General features: G+C 38.1%; 1 protein-coding gene across 1 annotated transcript in view; it reads left to right on the top strand.

The window, feature by feature from the left end:
• The first annotated feature begins 1,575 nt into the window (after positions 1 to 1,575).
• Positions 1,576 to 15,693, top strand: part of LOC122297266 (nuclear-pore anchor) — a 51,956-nt gene continuing 37,838 nt past the window's right edge. Inside the window, exons 1-8 of the mRNA XM_043107279.1 lie at positions 1,576 to 2,075; positions 2,213 to 2,359; positions 2,493 to 2,591; positions 9,804 to 9,932; positions 10,066 to 10,158; positions 10,250 to 10,315; positions 15,297 to 15,386; positions 15,485 to 15,562. Coding sequence (XP_042963213.1) covers positions 1,770 to 2,075; positions 2,213 to 2,359; positions 2,493 to 2,591; positions 9,804 to 9,932; positions 10,066 to 10,158; positions 10,250 to 10,315; positions 15,297 to 15,386; positions 15,485 to 15,562 — 1,008 coding nt within the window. The 5' untranslated portion in view covers positions 1,576 to 1,769. The remainder of the gene's footprint in view (positions 2,076 to 2,212; positions 2,360 to 2,492; positions 2,592 to 9,803; positions 9,933 to 10,065; positions 10,159 to 10,249; positions 10,316 to 15,296; positions 15,387 to 15,484; positions 15,563 to 15,693) is intronic.

The raw sequence follows: 15,693 nt of genomic DNA, 5'->3' as shown, positions 1-15,693 counted from the left end.
GTATGTATTTTATATTAATTAATTTATGGACAAGCGGTATTGTGTAATTTTTGAAGAAAACATTATTAATGGAATGTTTATATTTTCAAGTGGATATTACTTAATAGATTCTACCTTTCCAAGTATTAGGAGATTTATGTTGCCGTATCCGATGGTGCGATATTACAGGTCTGAATGTCATGACAATTGTTCATTCCAAGGATGTTAAAACTATTTCAATTATTGGCATTCTTTCATATGAAATGTTATTGAGCGGACATTCGGTGTTTTAAAGAAACAGTTTAAGATATTGTAGTACATGAATGGGTACAAGCTAACAAGGCAGTGATATATTATCATTGGATGTTGTGTCGTGCATAATATTTGTGTAAGTTTACCAATTTGGATCTGGGGTATATAGTTGAAGATGATTCAGAGCAAATGTTGTGTGTTCTTTATATGTCATCTTCATTTGCACAGGCCATGGCAACAGCAAGGGTCTTAATCCCACTAAGCATGTGGGCAAATAGGAGTGAGAATTAATTATTGCATTAAATTCTATGGTATTATATGATTCTATTTGACGAAAGCTAGATATTTTGAAAAAAGTTATTAGCTTTATGTCATTACATTTTAATATTTTTTATTTGCAAACATGTAAACTGAGAAATTGAATTGATGTTGAAGGTGTGTGGAAATAGATATAGAAAAAGGAAATTGGCTTTTATTGTTTGATGAGCACACTAGCAATAAAAACATTACAATTGGGGGAGCATGATGATCTCGTGTTAAAAAATGATAAATATTTGACTTTTTTACAAGATTAGAATTAAATAATTTCAATAGTTCTCGAATAACAACATTACAAAGTATTTTTTTTTTCTAATTCTTATTATAATTTCAAATGGATTTAATTAAATAAGTTTAGGAGTGCCAAAAAAAATGCCAAAGAACGTATCTGCGTCTTTGAAAAAATATATAGCAAAAATTGATTTTTAGCTTAATTTAGATTTAAATAAAATGTTTTTTTTTTTAAAACTTGTGTGCAAAATTATTTTTAAAAGATGTTAGCAATTGTTGTTTCTCATAGTTATTCTATTTATTTTAAACAATATATAAATAAACTCATAATTTCACTATCATTATTAATAAATTGTTTCATTGATGGACCCTTATATTTTTCACATTTCTATTTAAAACTTAACAACTTAATATATTTCATAAATCCAAATAACTCAAAACATTCTTAATGAGACTCAAACCCAATCCAGTCTATATTTACCACTATTCTTAATACTTCTCAATACTTTTCAAATATTCTTACTATTCAAATCCAAACGTGCCCTAAAGTTAGATTTGACACTATAAAATTTTTATTTTAAATTTAAAATTTCTATTTCATTATTATAATTTTTTTAAATTTTTATAAAAAATATAATAAATAATTTAATTTATTTTAATTTTTAAAATTTTAAAATAATTTTAATATTTCACCTATAAAAAGTTACTTGCTAGAAAAGGAATCTTATGATGTAAGGAAATAAAAAAAAGTGAGCCTGGGCCTAAGTTCAAGTCCAAGAGCAAGAAAGAACAGACCGAGCCACCGACTTACCTCAAGAGGAGGTGGAAAGGAGAGAGGACCTTTATAGGGCTTTTCTTTTGTTGCGTCTCTCTTCCTTCCCTTCAAATTCTTTTCATTTCCCTCACTTTCTCACTTCACGTACTCCCCGATTATCGTCTCTTCCTCTCTCGCCAATCGTTGCTATTGGGTGGGGGTTTGATTTCAGAAAATGCCTCTGTTCCTCTCGGAGGAAGAGTTCTCGCTTTGCGCGAACGACGCCGCTGCGGTGGCGGAGAAGGCCGACGCGTTCATCAGCCAGCTGTATAAGGAGGTCGAGACCGCGAGGGCTCAGGCTGACGCCTCCGCCATCACCGCCGAGCAGACCTGCTCGCTCCTCGAGCAGAAGTACATCTCTATCTCCGCCGAATTCTCGAAGCTCGAGTCGGACAACGCACAGCTTCACTGCTCCCTCGATCAGCGCCTTTCCGACCTGGCCCAAGTCCAGGCCCAAAAGCATCAACTTCATTTGCAATCCGTAAGAATACCTTTAACCAGTCGTATCTATTGGATTGTAATTTCTTTTTTCTATACGGGTTTCTTCCTATGTGCATGGGTGCCTACAAATGTGTTGTCTATGTTTGGATGACAAAATAGGGATCTGAAATTTTGTAGATTGGCAAGGATGGTGAGATAGAGAGATTGACAACGGAGGTGTCAGAGTTGCATAAGTCGAAGAGGCAGCTGATAGAGTTGGTGGAGCAGAAGGATTTGGAGATAAGCGAGAAGAATGCCACGTTTAAGAGCTATCTTGATAAGATTGTGAGTTGTAGACGTCCTTTTTCTTTTACAAATATGTTGGTTGGATTTTTTGTATGTTTAAAGCTAAACAATTACTTTTACCTTGTTTCATTTTTTTTTTATTTTATTTTTTTTTGGTATGATAATTCTTAAGGTCAACTTATCCGGCACTGCTGCGCAAAGGGAGTCCCGTGTGAGTGAAATTGAGGCTGAGTTGTCGCGTGCTCAGGCTACATGTTCTCGTCTTGCACAGGTATCTACGGTGGTGTAATGTTGTAGCTCTTATCTTCTCCCGGGCCGTCCTTAGATTGTCTTTTATTATTGTACGTCCCTATCTGTTGTGAATGTTTCTTCATTATATCTTTTAATACTTTGCAATGCCTAAAACTTGATATTGGGGGCCTAATTTGATATGATGTGCCCTTGAATACTGTCACGTGGGTTTCCATAATATGTAATTCTGCAATTTCACACGTAGTTTATGGAGCAATTGTCACGAGTCTTATTTTAACTAGAATTATGAAGTACTAGAATCTTGTATGAACATAAATGGGATTAGGAAATCCGCTTATATTATGAAAAATGCTTGTGACTAGGCACCTGTTGATGGTTGTAACATGTTCTATTTATTGCTTCTCAAAAATCATGTTAGATCGAGTGAGTTGTGGTTGTTTGATAAATTGTTTTTGAACTCTATAAGTATTCAAAATTTCATGAAGTATATGCCACATCTGATGAGATGACACTTCCACTGGTGAAAATCTTAGATGATTGTTATGGTTTCATTTAAGGCTGTTCAACAACACAACTTTGACTAGACAAACAGCTTATTATTATTTTTATTTTTCTTTTTTTATTGAGCTTTAGTGTAATAGGCTTTTCATTTATGATTTTATTTGGAATTAGTTGATTATTCATGCTGGATTCACTCTTTGGGGGAAGTGACATGAGCTTGTTAACTCCACAATAATTCCATTATCCATCACAATGATCTGCTCAAAACTCTTAAGCATATCTAGGAAAATGGACTGAACAAAATTCTTAAAAGGAAAATGGTTAGTAGAACAAAATAGGATTTTTTCTCTCACTTCTACGTGTTCTGTGTCCTGTTTGACTCATGATAGAAAATTTACATTACAGGGCTTGTTGAATGTTGCTTAATACAATGTGATACAAAAGGAGAAGAAACAAAGGAAAAGGAGAATAATATTTAGTTCAACCTTTAACTAAACCCTTCAACAAAATTTGTTCTCCATCGTCTAGTCCTTGAAACACTGGATAAATATAGATAGTGCCACATTTTCGATAAGGCAGCAATAAACGTGATTGTTTAAGGAAGGGTAATACTAACTTGAATAAAAACAACTTATGGTTTTGTAATGTCTTGTGGACTGATACTCTGCCTTTTGCCTGTTGAAATGAAGTTCTTGTTACACATAAAAAATTCATGGTTTTGTAATGGACTACCTAGAAGCAGAACCTGTTATGTCTAGCATTTTTCCTTGCCTGGTAAATGGTCATTTTCTTACCATAAAGATAGAAGATAATCAAGGAACTTGAAAAAGTAGAATGGGCAAAATGCTTGTATATGTTTTTCTTGGTTCTAATGATGCGGATGAGTGAGTACCAATAGCAAGTATGTGTAACATGGACTAACCTTACAAATTTAGTAATTGGTCCTCATTACTTGGATCTAGGGGATCTAGGGCTCCAAAGAAGAGGTATAATCAATCTGGTAAATGGGTCTTCTTTTTTTTTTTGATAAGTAATAAGAAATTTTATTAATAAGCATATTCCAGGTACACTGGAGGTAAACATGTGAATACACCTATTTAGGATCTAGTGATTGATACAAGGAAATCTTGGAAACTGAGACCATTCAGCTCTAGAGCAATGGCCCACATAAATAAAGTCTTCCAAAAAAACCTCCTAAACTCTTCTATGGAACGTTCCTGATCCTCAAAAAGGTCTATCATTTCTTTCACTCCAAATACACCAAAGAATACAAAGAGGAGCCATCTTCCATACAGCTGCAATCTGTGGTGTCCCCGCGATTCCTCTCCAGCTTGCAATTAATTCTATCACTCTTCCCGGCATGACCCATGCTATATCCATTCTGCTGAAGAAATAATTCTAGATTTCCCGAGCGAATTCACAATGTAAAAGTAAGTGGTCTACTATTTCACCATTCTTTCTGCACATACAGCACCATTCGGTTATGATTATGCCTCTTCTTCTTAGATTGTCTATGGTAAGAATCTTCCCTAATGCTGCTATCCATACAAAGAATGCAACCTTTTTAGGTGCTTTGCTCCTCCAAATGTTCTTCCAAGGAAAATTGTTGTCTTCGCTGCATAGTAATTGTATCATAAAAGGAGCACACAGAAAACTTCCATTTCCTCGAAGGTTTCCATACTATCTTGTCCTCACTTGTAGCATCAATAACCGTGTTATACAACAAGCTGAGAAACTCCGCCATCCCGGTAACTTCCCAATCATGTGCATCCCGGGTAAGACTTATATTCCACTCCTATGTATCATTACTTATTACCCTCAAATCAGCCACCATTGCTTCTTTGTCCCAAGCAATTCTGAAAATCTTAGGATAAACCTCTTTAGAACCGTGTCTCCCACCCACACTTCATTCCAAAAGCTGACCCTCATGCCATTCCCCACACAGACGAGTGTTACTAGCAAAGGTACACCAACCTTTCCTTGTGTACTTCCATAACCCCACCCTATATGCCCCCCTACTTTCCTTAGAGCACCAACCCCCCCATTCACTTCCATACTTCATATCAATCACTTCTTTCCATAAGGCTCCCCTTTCCTTGTTATACCGCCATAACCATTTTCCTAATAATGCCTCATTAAAGGCTCTCACATTCCGGACCCCCAAGCCCCCATCTCTCAACGGAGTACACACCTTATTCCACCCTACTAGATGGAATTTGAGCTCCTCGCCTAAGCCACTCCACAGAAAATCACGTTGAAGTTTCTCCATTTTTGTTGCTATGTTGGCGGGGAGAGGAAATAGAGAAGTAGTATGTATGAAGGTTGGATAGTGTGCTCTTGATAAGAGTGGTCCGGCCCCCTTTAGTTAAATACAACCTTTTCTGCTCGGCCAATTTATTCTCTAATTTCTCCAACACCTCCTCCCAAATTACCTTGGCTTTGAATGTAGCCCCCAAGGGGGAGGCCAAGATACTTCAATGGCAAAGAAGAGACTCTGCATCCCAAAATGTTGGCCAACCCTCTAATGTTCCTCACCTCACCAACCGCAACTATCTCCGTCTTTGCAAGATTAATCTTTAACCCAGATACCGCTTCAAAACACAATAAAATGGCCTTCAAAGCTTGTACATGTCCTGCATTTGCCTCACAAAACAGCAATGTGTCATCCGCAAACAAAATATGTGAGATGTTGATGTTTCCCATTACAAAACCAGCCAAGAATCCCCCCTCCACTGCAGCTGTCAGCATTCGACTTAGGGCCTCCATTACGATGACAAATAAAAGGGGTAATAATGGATGACTTTGTCGTAGTCCCCGTGAGCTATTAAAGAAGCCCACCGAATCTCCATTTACTAACACTGAGAAACGAGCCATTGATACACAATGTCTCATCCACTTTCTCCATCTTGTCCCAAAACCACATCGGCTCAACATGAATAACAAGAAGTCCCAGTTGACATGAGCATAGGTCTTTTCCATGTCTAATTTGCATAAAATACATGGCTCTCCCGACTTGATCCTGTAGTCCAAGCACTTATTTGCTATAAGAACCGAATCCACTATTTGGCGCCCTCTCACAAAAGCATTTCGAGTCTTAGAAATAAGTTTATACATAACTGTGCTCATTCTATTAGCCAGGACTTCAGAAATTATCTTATATATGCTCCCCATCAGACTAATAGGCCTGAAATTTTGCACCTCTATAGCACCCTTTTTTTTGGGACCAGTGCGATGAAAGTAGCATTTAAACTCTTCTCGAATTTACCATATGTGAAAAATTCCTGGAAAACATGCATAACATGTTCTCTCACCACCTCCCAGCACTTCTGAAAGAAAGCCATAGTAAAGCCATCTGGGCCCGGTGCTTTGTCTCTATTCATTTTCTTGATTACTATGTGTACCTCTTCCTCTTCAAATGGTCTCTTCAACCAAACCATACTACTTTGGTCGATGTGCTCAAAAGCTAATCTGTCTAATGTAGGTCTCCAATCATGAGGTTCTGATAACAAATGTTCAAAGTGTCCAGCCACATGATTCTTAATTTCAGCTTGATCTGTAAGTGCACCGCCATCCACGTTTAGGGACTTAATGGTATTGAACTTCCTGTGAGATTTTGCAATATGGTGAAAAAACTTCGTGCACCTATTTCCCTCCCTAAGCCACAATGCCCTTGACTTTTGTTGCCACTTAATTTCCTCCATAAGAATCGTTCTTTCCAAATCAGCAACGACTTGCCCTTTGCGATTGCTCTCATCTCCTACTCCCTCCAAGCTTTGTAACTCTTGAAGCAGATTTTTTTTTTTTTTTTGTAGCGTAACATCACCAAATATTTGCTCATTCCATAAATTCAAATCCTTTTTCAAAGCCTTCAACTTTCCAGGCAATACATTACTCGGGTTGCCCTGTAAATGATATGAGCTCCACCATTGTCCCACCAGCTCCACAAACCCCTCATGTTTTAACCACATATTCTCAAATTTAAAAGGTCTTCTACCCCCTGGGATCCCTCCACAATCCAGCAAAATGGGAAAGTGGTCCGAACAAATCCTAGGGAGCCTTTTTTGAGAGAGATCTGGATAATATTCCTCCCAAGAAGGAGATATTAAGAATCTGTCTAGTCTTGACCAGGCTTGGTTTGAGGACCAAGTATAATCACCCCCCATTAGTGGTATATCCATTAATTCCAGCTCATAAATAATTTCTGAAAATTCCCTCATAGCAAAGTTTTGTCGTCCCTCCCCCGATCTTTCGCTAGGAAATCTAGTCACATTAAAATCTCCTCCAAAACACCATGGAACCTCCCAACATGAAGCTATGCCTGCAAGTTCATCCCAAAGCAACCGCTGCTCACAATCCAAATTAGGACCATAAATGCCGGCGAAAGCCCACACAAACCCATCTTCGAAGTTTTTGAACGAGCATCCCACCGAATATTTTCCCACAAACTTATCAATATTCTCCACCACCCATTTATCCCACATAACCAATACTCCCTCCGAGGCCCCTTTCGAAGGTAAATAGGACCATCCTGCAAATTGGCAGCTTCATAAACTCCTTATGACTTTTCTTGTAATAATCTTCAATTTTGTTTCCTGCAAGCAAATAATGTCCAGCTTCCATTGTCTCAACAAAGATCGTACCCGGAGGCATTTGCTAACCTCATTCAACCCCCGTACATTCCAACTCAGAATTTTTGGCTTTATTTAACAATTGAAACAGCCATTCCCTTATTTATACTACGACTTGTACTCCTCTCCTTTCCATCTTTGCCATCATAATTGATAGACCAAGTAAGCCTTCTCAACTCCCTACTTTTTTTTGATATTGCACCATGTTGATAGTGACTGGCCTCAATGGTTGTTAGCAGTGACTTAAATTGGTCTTCGTAGTCCACACACGAGATCCCCACCACACTCTGCATCTCTATCACCTTGTTCAAGACCCAATTATGAGGTAAGGGAGTTATCATGCTTATTGGAGAAGGATCTTCCTCTGAGAAGTCCTCTCCCTCAAACAGAACCATTGAACCTTCCCCCTCCACTTCCCTTCTCTCCCTCTCTTCCACTTTTTCCCCTACCCGAGAAGCTTTAACCCCTTCTATATCTAGAATTTCAGCATCTTCCCCAGGCCTAGGCTGTTCTTCTCTTGCTAGGGGTTCCTCTTCCTCCATCGTCTTAGTCTGTGTCTGTCCAAAGCTTTCCATCACACTCAGTAGCCTTCTAGCGCTTCTCGGCTCACTCGTCGGCGTGCTCTAGATCTCCTGCAGTGACATCGGGTTGCACAAAGTCAGTTCTGAAGTTGTTGGCATTTTCTGTCCCATCGGCGAGTTCAGCTCTTCATCCACAGAGATTGGGTTACACGAAGACAGGTCCATAAAATCTTTGTTGTTGCCCAGAAATTCCCCCTCTTCCGTAACCATTGCTAAGTTGGCCTCCATCGGACCACTGTCTGCCTCCCTGGAGTCCATCGAAAATTTCTGGGTCGACTTTGTCACCCTTGGCCCAAATATCGGCTCCGATATGGCAAATTTCAGCTTGGCCGAAATTTCGGATGAAATGGGTAGCCTCCTCCTCGTATCCACCCACTTCTTTCTCGGGCTTGGGCCGAGATTCAGCCCTTTACCTTTCAGCCCAGCCACCGAGTCTTGACCCACAGGCACTTCTGGAACGTGGCCCAGGTCCAAGCCTAAGCCCATGTCTCGTTTTTCTTCCGCCCGTTTGATAAGCCATTCAATTTTTTCCTACATGGCTTTAACTTGTGCCATCAGCTCCTGTAACACGCCTTCGTCCATTTCCATATTATGGCCATCATTTTCTTTGCCATTTCCTACTACGCTCTTAGTAGCAGCTGGAAAATCTGCTCTCAGCAGACCTACCCTACCTCTTGGTTTGTCCCCCATTCTAACATTGGAAAGCTGGTTGCTAGGCCTCTGTTGAAGAGCCTCCCTATACGATCGAGAGGCATATTGCACAGCCTTCCATGGTGGTGGTGGGAAAGCAGGGCCTCTTCCCACCTCCCTCAACACCTCCATCAACATCCTCCATCCCATACCATCTTTGTCCTCTGGTATACAAATAGAGTTTCTATGGCCACCTCCGCCATATGCTACCACCTCCATGTACCCACCCCTGAAGTTGGAGCATCTCTGCACAGTGTAACCTCTTCCTCCTTCTCGATGGGCAGAATAGAACACCTTCCTCCCACTTTTCAGACAATCTTCCATGGATGTAATGAACCATCTAACCGTGTTCAGACCCAAACACATTTCTGTTATCACTCTTCTCCCTCTCTCGATAATGAACACTTGCAACCCATCTCTAAAAACCTTGAACTCCTTAGCTTCTATAACCACAAATTTTGAATGCCCCATCCCACTCAAGATTTAGCAACCTCAAGCTTCACCAAAAGGAAAGTTTTCACTTTTCCTCATGAGAAAACTTTAGGTGTATGGAGAGAATTTTCATGATAGAGAATTTTCTTTATCATGAAAGTTATTCTCTTAAAATGTCTGGTGGCTAAAACTAACTGTGACCCATCTTAAAAGGAACGGTTAATTTTTTTTCTAATTTTAAAGGACTCAGAGACATGTTTGCTTTTAATATCCATTCTGTTCTTATGGTATGTTTATGCTAGGTTCTGGCTATGAGTACCTAATTTTACCCTCTCTTCCATCTTCTATTGCTTTCTTTTGTGGTTTATTTGGACCATAATTGTGTTTGGATTTGAGCAGGAGAAAGAGCTTATTGAGAGGCATAATGTTTGGCTGAATGATGAGTTGACTGACAAAGTTGATAGTCTCGCTGAGCTACGTAGAAAATATAATGATCTTGAGGCTGATATGTCCACTAAGCTTGCAGATGTAAGAATGCCTTTACAAGTTGCATTTTATTAGCTAAGCTTTATTATAATATAAGTTTTGTTTTAATTTCCTCATAAAAAAAAAAAATAATATTATTGTTGTGCCAAATTTGAATTTTCTTTTAATGCTTTAGATCGAGAGGCAATCCAATGAATGCTCTAGTTCATTACAATGGAACAAGGAAAGAGTGAGGGAGCTAGAAACAAAACTAACATCGTTGCAAGAGGTGTGATATGTTCTTTTGGACCTTCTAAATTGTTTTGCGTGGCATTCATTTTGTGGCAAGTGCCTTATAGGTTTTTCTTTGACATGTGTAGGAACTGTGTTCATCTAAACATACTGCTGCTGCCAATGAAGACCGATTATCTGCTGAACTCTCAACAGTAAGTTTTACATAAGTCTTAGCAAATTAAAAGAGTTAGCGATTGTATTTTTTTTTGCCCTTTTACTTCCATTTCCATAGTTTTTTGGGCCATGCACAATCTCTGAATAGTATTGAATAAATAATCTTATTAATAGATTCTTTATGAGGAGTTTGATTTGTTATTGTTTGAACAACCTCAGTTAATCATATCTTACTATAACCAAAGCCATCCTCATTGGAAAAAAGAGCAAGTGCTGGAATGAATCTGGCATTTAATAAAAACAATTCATATATAGCTCGTGTTGTTGTATAAATATTATGCTAGTAGTACTATAATTGTTGCTTTGAAGTACTATTATTGTTGCCTACGGCTTGTGCACCCCTGAGATTAGTTGGGATGCTATTCCTGGACACCCGGTGCCAATGAAAAAAATTATTGTTGCTTTGTAGTGGTGGTCCCGTTTATCCTGTATACATAATTTTTTCTATGTTTATGCTATGTTAGCTTCTTTAGGAAAGTAGCCCATCTTAGGTAGGGGAAGGTATGGGCTAGAATATTTTTTTTTTTGATAGGTATGGGCTAGAATATGCAACCAATAACTGGGTATTTTTTTGGGCAACCCAGAATATCATATTATATATATCAATAGGAGTAACCTAGTACATTGAACCTATATAAGAAAACACCTAGCCCATATTAGAAAGCTGATAATGACCCCAAACCTGAATACAATGGAATACATCAAGCCCGAATTTGATATGTATGGGCTAGAATATGCAACCAATAACTGGGTATTTTTTTGGGCAACCCAGAATATCATATTATATATATCAATAGGAGTAACCTAGTACATTGAACCTATATAAGAAAACACCTAGCCCATATTAGAAAGCTGATAATGACCCCAAACCTGAATACAATGGAATACATCAAGCCCGAATTGGAATAGAACACACGTCCCCAACCCCAACCCCTTGTTTCGCATAAGAGTAATACTTCACCCTAAACTCCCTCTACGAGGATGTCTTCACAATGCCCTCCCTTAGCGTCGTAGTTGATTGCCCAAGAAAGACGCTTTAACTTCATGCTTTTATTAAAACTAAATCTTGTTAACCTTATGCAGAACCCAATCCGACGTTGAACCCGCTATATTGCTTATGGGAGGAAGAGAAACAAGGGGAACAACATTATCCCCAGGCACAGTTCCCAACTGTACTTTTGACCCTAGACATTTCTCCTCACAAGACACCAACGACAAACCCATAATTTCCTCCCTGCCATGTCCTGCATTCAAATCCTGAACCTCCTCAACAGCTATATTGTTGCTGCCCATTGTTTCTGTCACCTTTAAGGACTCCTTCACCTTCGACATAGTCTTTATCGTTCAACTTCCATCTACGAGGACATTACTTGTAGGTGCTCGACCCCCTTATGATCCTTTCTATTCCACTGTCAGACCCTACTTCTCTCAGGAGGCACATAACAAGTAGGGTAAGCACTACCTTCTCAGTTGAAGAATATTGCAATTAGGTTTTGTAAAGATTGTTGCTGCCATAAGTGAGCCTAAGTGCAAAGCTTCAAGGCTAAAACTTAAGGTTTGAGAAGCAAGATGATAATATATTTAGCCTGCAGCTCAGTTCATTAGAGTATTGTAAAGTCTGAGAAAATCAAGTAATCAAGTAATTCATAAATTTAGGAAATATTAGTCAAACACCCCTGTGCTATAGGGTACTTAAGTTTAAGATCTTAGAACGTTTTTTTTTAAAATTTTTGGGAGAAATAACCCCTTGTGGTATGAGTAATTTAGAAAGAGGACTCTCTTAATTTTTTTTCGTCTATCAAAGTTAATCTAAAACATGTGGTAGCTTCATAGATTGCCATGTGTCACCTTTAATTTTTTTATTCAGTAGTTAAGCGTTTTATAGAAAAATGATGATAAATAATTTTAATATAAATAAAATATCAATCACTTTTTTTTCCTTCAGTAATAAAATGATTGTTTATGCTAACATAAACAATCAAATATCAATCCATCTAGAAAGCCAACTTGGACTTTTTGTTGAGTTCAAAGCCTATACGTTGCATATGATATAACATGTGGCACCATGGTACATAAATGACCTTAATATAAACTAAATACTTTAAATATTTGTTACATAATTTTCTAGGCCTTGAAATGATATTATATATATTTAAAAAAAACAAAAGTGCACTTTTCTGTGCTATAAGCTCACACGAATAGCCATAAAAAGTGCTCTTAAAGATCGCTTTTGTAAATACACTCTGCTTTTGGTAAGGGAAGCACACTTAAGCGCCAAGACTGAAGTGCTTTTGACAACATTGTCACCAACAGCAGGTGGTGGTTAGGAGTTTGTGGAAGTGGCACTGGCCTTTTTAGATTGAGAGAAAAGCATTGTGGAGTTCAGTTGTAGGCTCTAAATATGGGTGTGGGGTGAGTGGTGCTCTAGAGAGGTACAAGGACCTTGTGGGGTAGGATTATGAAAGAACATAAGAAAATGATGGGAAGATTTTCTAATCATCTTGTATTTGTGTAACACCCCATTCCCTTTGGGTTAAGAACATCACTTCTAGAAAATCTAGGGGGAAACCGATGTGCCACTAACCTTGACTTAAAAATTTTTCTTCTTAACCCAGCGCCAGATACAAAAGATTCCATAAATAAATAAAATCAATCTTTTTATTAAAATACTTAAAATCTAAAAGTGTCTGTAGAAACACTTACTAAAATCAATCAATTCTCATGTGCATATCAATAATAACTTATTAAATTGAAATTATGAAATTGAGCATGTCATAAACTGTATGGGCCTTTGCCTCGTCTTCCTAGGCCAAGTCCTGTCCTGTAGTTTCAACCTCATGAAGATCATCACCTAGCATAGTTAAAACATAAAAACATATAAAAATGAGTCGAATGCTCAATAAGTAACACATCATACAGTAAACATAATAAGCAATTACAGTAAAGTTGGAGATAAACAATTGTAGTGAAGAGATGGAGAATCAGAGACGGAGCATAGATATAGTGGAGAGAAAGAGGAGGGATGGGAGGAAGTAGGAAATGAACAGTTTGAGATAGCTAGTGGTTTTATTAAAATAGATTATTTTAAAATTTGAACCTAATTTAGGTTCTAGCAACTCAAAGGCAAACTTATTTGACTAGGTGCCTCTTGAAGAAGGAGCCAACGAGTCATAGGTAGTGGCTTGGTTAAGGGAATCCATTGCAGATGTAGCAAAAGCGAGTTCAAGGCTATGCTCTACCATTAAGCTATTTCTACCTGCTACGATGGTGGCGAAGCACTACTGAGCAATTCATGAATAACTTGATATGAACGACTTCTAGTTTTTTGCCGGACCACACTCTTGACCTCCAATCGAGCTTGAGCCATTCTCTTTTATGGTACTAAGTCATTTGGGAAACTTATGTCACAAGTATCCAGAATCCTCATTACTAATGGATTTGGAATTTATCAGAATGAGAGGCACCATGGAGAGTAGATACTAATTACAAATGCTGGTTTGGTGGGTGGTGTAGGACCATGTGGGGGTAGTGGAAGAATGCTAGGAAAGGTTGGGGGAAGTTATCTAACCATGCTAAATTTGAAATGGGAGAGGGTGCCAAGATCCAATTCTGGCATGATTTATGGTGTGATGAGATGGCTATGAAGGAAGCTTTCCACGAGGTGTAGAATGTGACTTGTCGTAAGGATGCTTCCGTGGCATAGCTTTTGGTGTTATCTAGTGATCATCCTTTGTAGAATTTAAGTTTTACCCCTAGGGTTGGCTCAAGTGGTAAAGGCCCTGGTCTTGGTGGTATGCTCCCTTTAGGTCTAAGGCTCGATCCTCTTGGGTGCAAACAATTTCTAGGGGCTATCGGATTGAAGGAACTTTCCATTAAATTACCTGAGGTGCATTTTTGGAAACCTCTTGCCAAGGGCTTGTGCACCCTCGTGATTTGTTGAGATTTTGTTCTTAGACAAGCAGTGTAAAAAAAAAAAAAAAAAAAAGAATTTAAGTTTAATTGGAACAACTCTTGTTTGGAAGTTGGTGAATTACATCATTCCTTAATTTTCTGTATTCCACTATTGTGAAAAGATGAGGTGAAAAAGAGCTTATTTGGGCCCCTTCCAAGAAAGGGTTGTTCAACATTCATTCTTTCTATAATGTTCTTATTCCCCATGATAATAACTCCCTCAAGATTTTTCTCAAAAAAAAACTCCCTCAAGATTTGCGTTATTTTCTTGGGTTGCTTCTTCTCTGGGTAGTATTATGACAATGGATAATTTGGAAAAAAAAAAAAAAACACTGGTGTGGTTGAGTGGTGTTGCACGTGTAAGAGGAACGGGGAATCAATAGATAATCTCTTACTCTATTGCAAGATGGCTACTGCCTTCTTGTGTATTTTTTTAGTCAGGTTGGTTTGGCATGTGTCATGGCTTGCAGAATGGTGGGCCATTTTTGATTCTCAGAGCAGGCTAGCCGGCAGCTCACAAATTGCAGTAGCATTGAAAGTAGTTCCTACTTGTTTCATATGGTGTATTTGGAGGAAAAGAAATGATAGAAATTTTTTAGAACAGAGAACCAACAATGGAGGGGCTCAATTTCTTTTTGCAGTACTCCTTTGGAAAGAGTTTTTTGAATTTAATGGGCTCAATTGACATTCTTTTTTTTGTGCCTTCTTTCTTTCTAGTAGGTCTTTATCTTGTATACTTCCGGTATTCTTAAATTGAACACTTTTGCTTTTTCATGAATTTAATGACTCATAAAAATATAGTGTAATCTAATTTCTGTTATTGTCTAGTGGTCTGCAAGACATTTACTTTTGCTAGTTGCACCGTTATTCTAATAATACCATGTCAGCTCTTTTTGTTTTGTGGCCGTTGTTTCTGATTCTGACTACAAAATACAAGGACAGCCATTTTATTTTTACCTAATTTTTACTGGTCACGTATTTTTAATTTAAATGTTCGCAACTTCACAGGTAAATAAGCTTGTTGAACTATATAAAGAAAGTTCTGAGGAATGGTCCAAGAAGGCGGGAGAGCTTGAGGGTGTCATTAAAGCTCTTGAGGTGAATTGCTCTGCCAATCTGGTGCCTTTTAAAACTTGGAAGTGTGGCCTATTTGTCCTCTTGTTTTGATTTTGGCTTTTTGTTGCCGTCCTAAGCAGACACATTTGAGTCAAGTTGAAAATGATTACAAAGAGAGACTTGAAAAGGAAGTATCTGCAAGATGCCAATTTGAAAAGGTTTGCTTTCTGACTTGTATGTGATTGACATCAAATATTTCAATGGATCAGGCAGCAATTATTTTGTCAGCTCCTCCCCTTTATTTTGCTAAGACAATTTTATTATTGTTCTCACCCGTGTACAGTTCCAA

The sequence above is a fragment of the Carya illinoinensis genome, chromosome 15 (assembly GCF_018687715.1).
Source record: "Carya illinoinensis cultivar Pawnee chromosome 15, C.illinoinensisPawnee_v1, whole genome shotgun sequence".
Taxonomy (NCBI): Eukaryota; Viridiplantae; Streptophyta; class Magnoliopsida; order Fagales; family Juglandaceae; genus Carya; species Carya illinoinensis.
The sequence above is the reverse complement of the archived record's forward strand: the minus strand, read 5'-3'. Positions and strand labels throughout refer to the sequence as shown.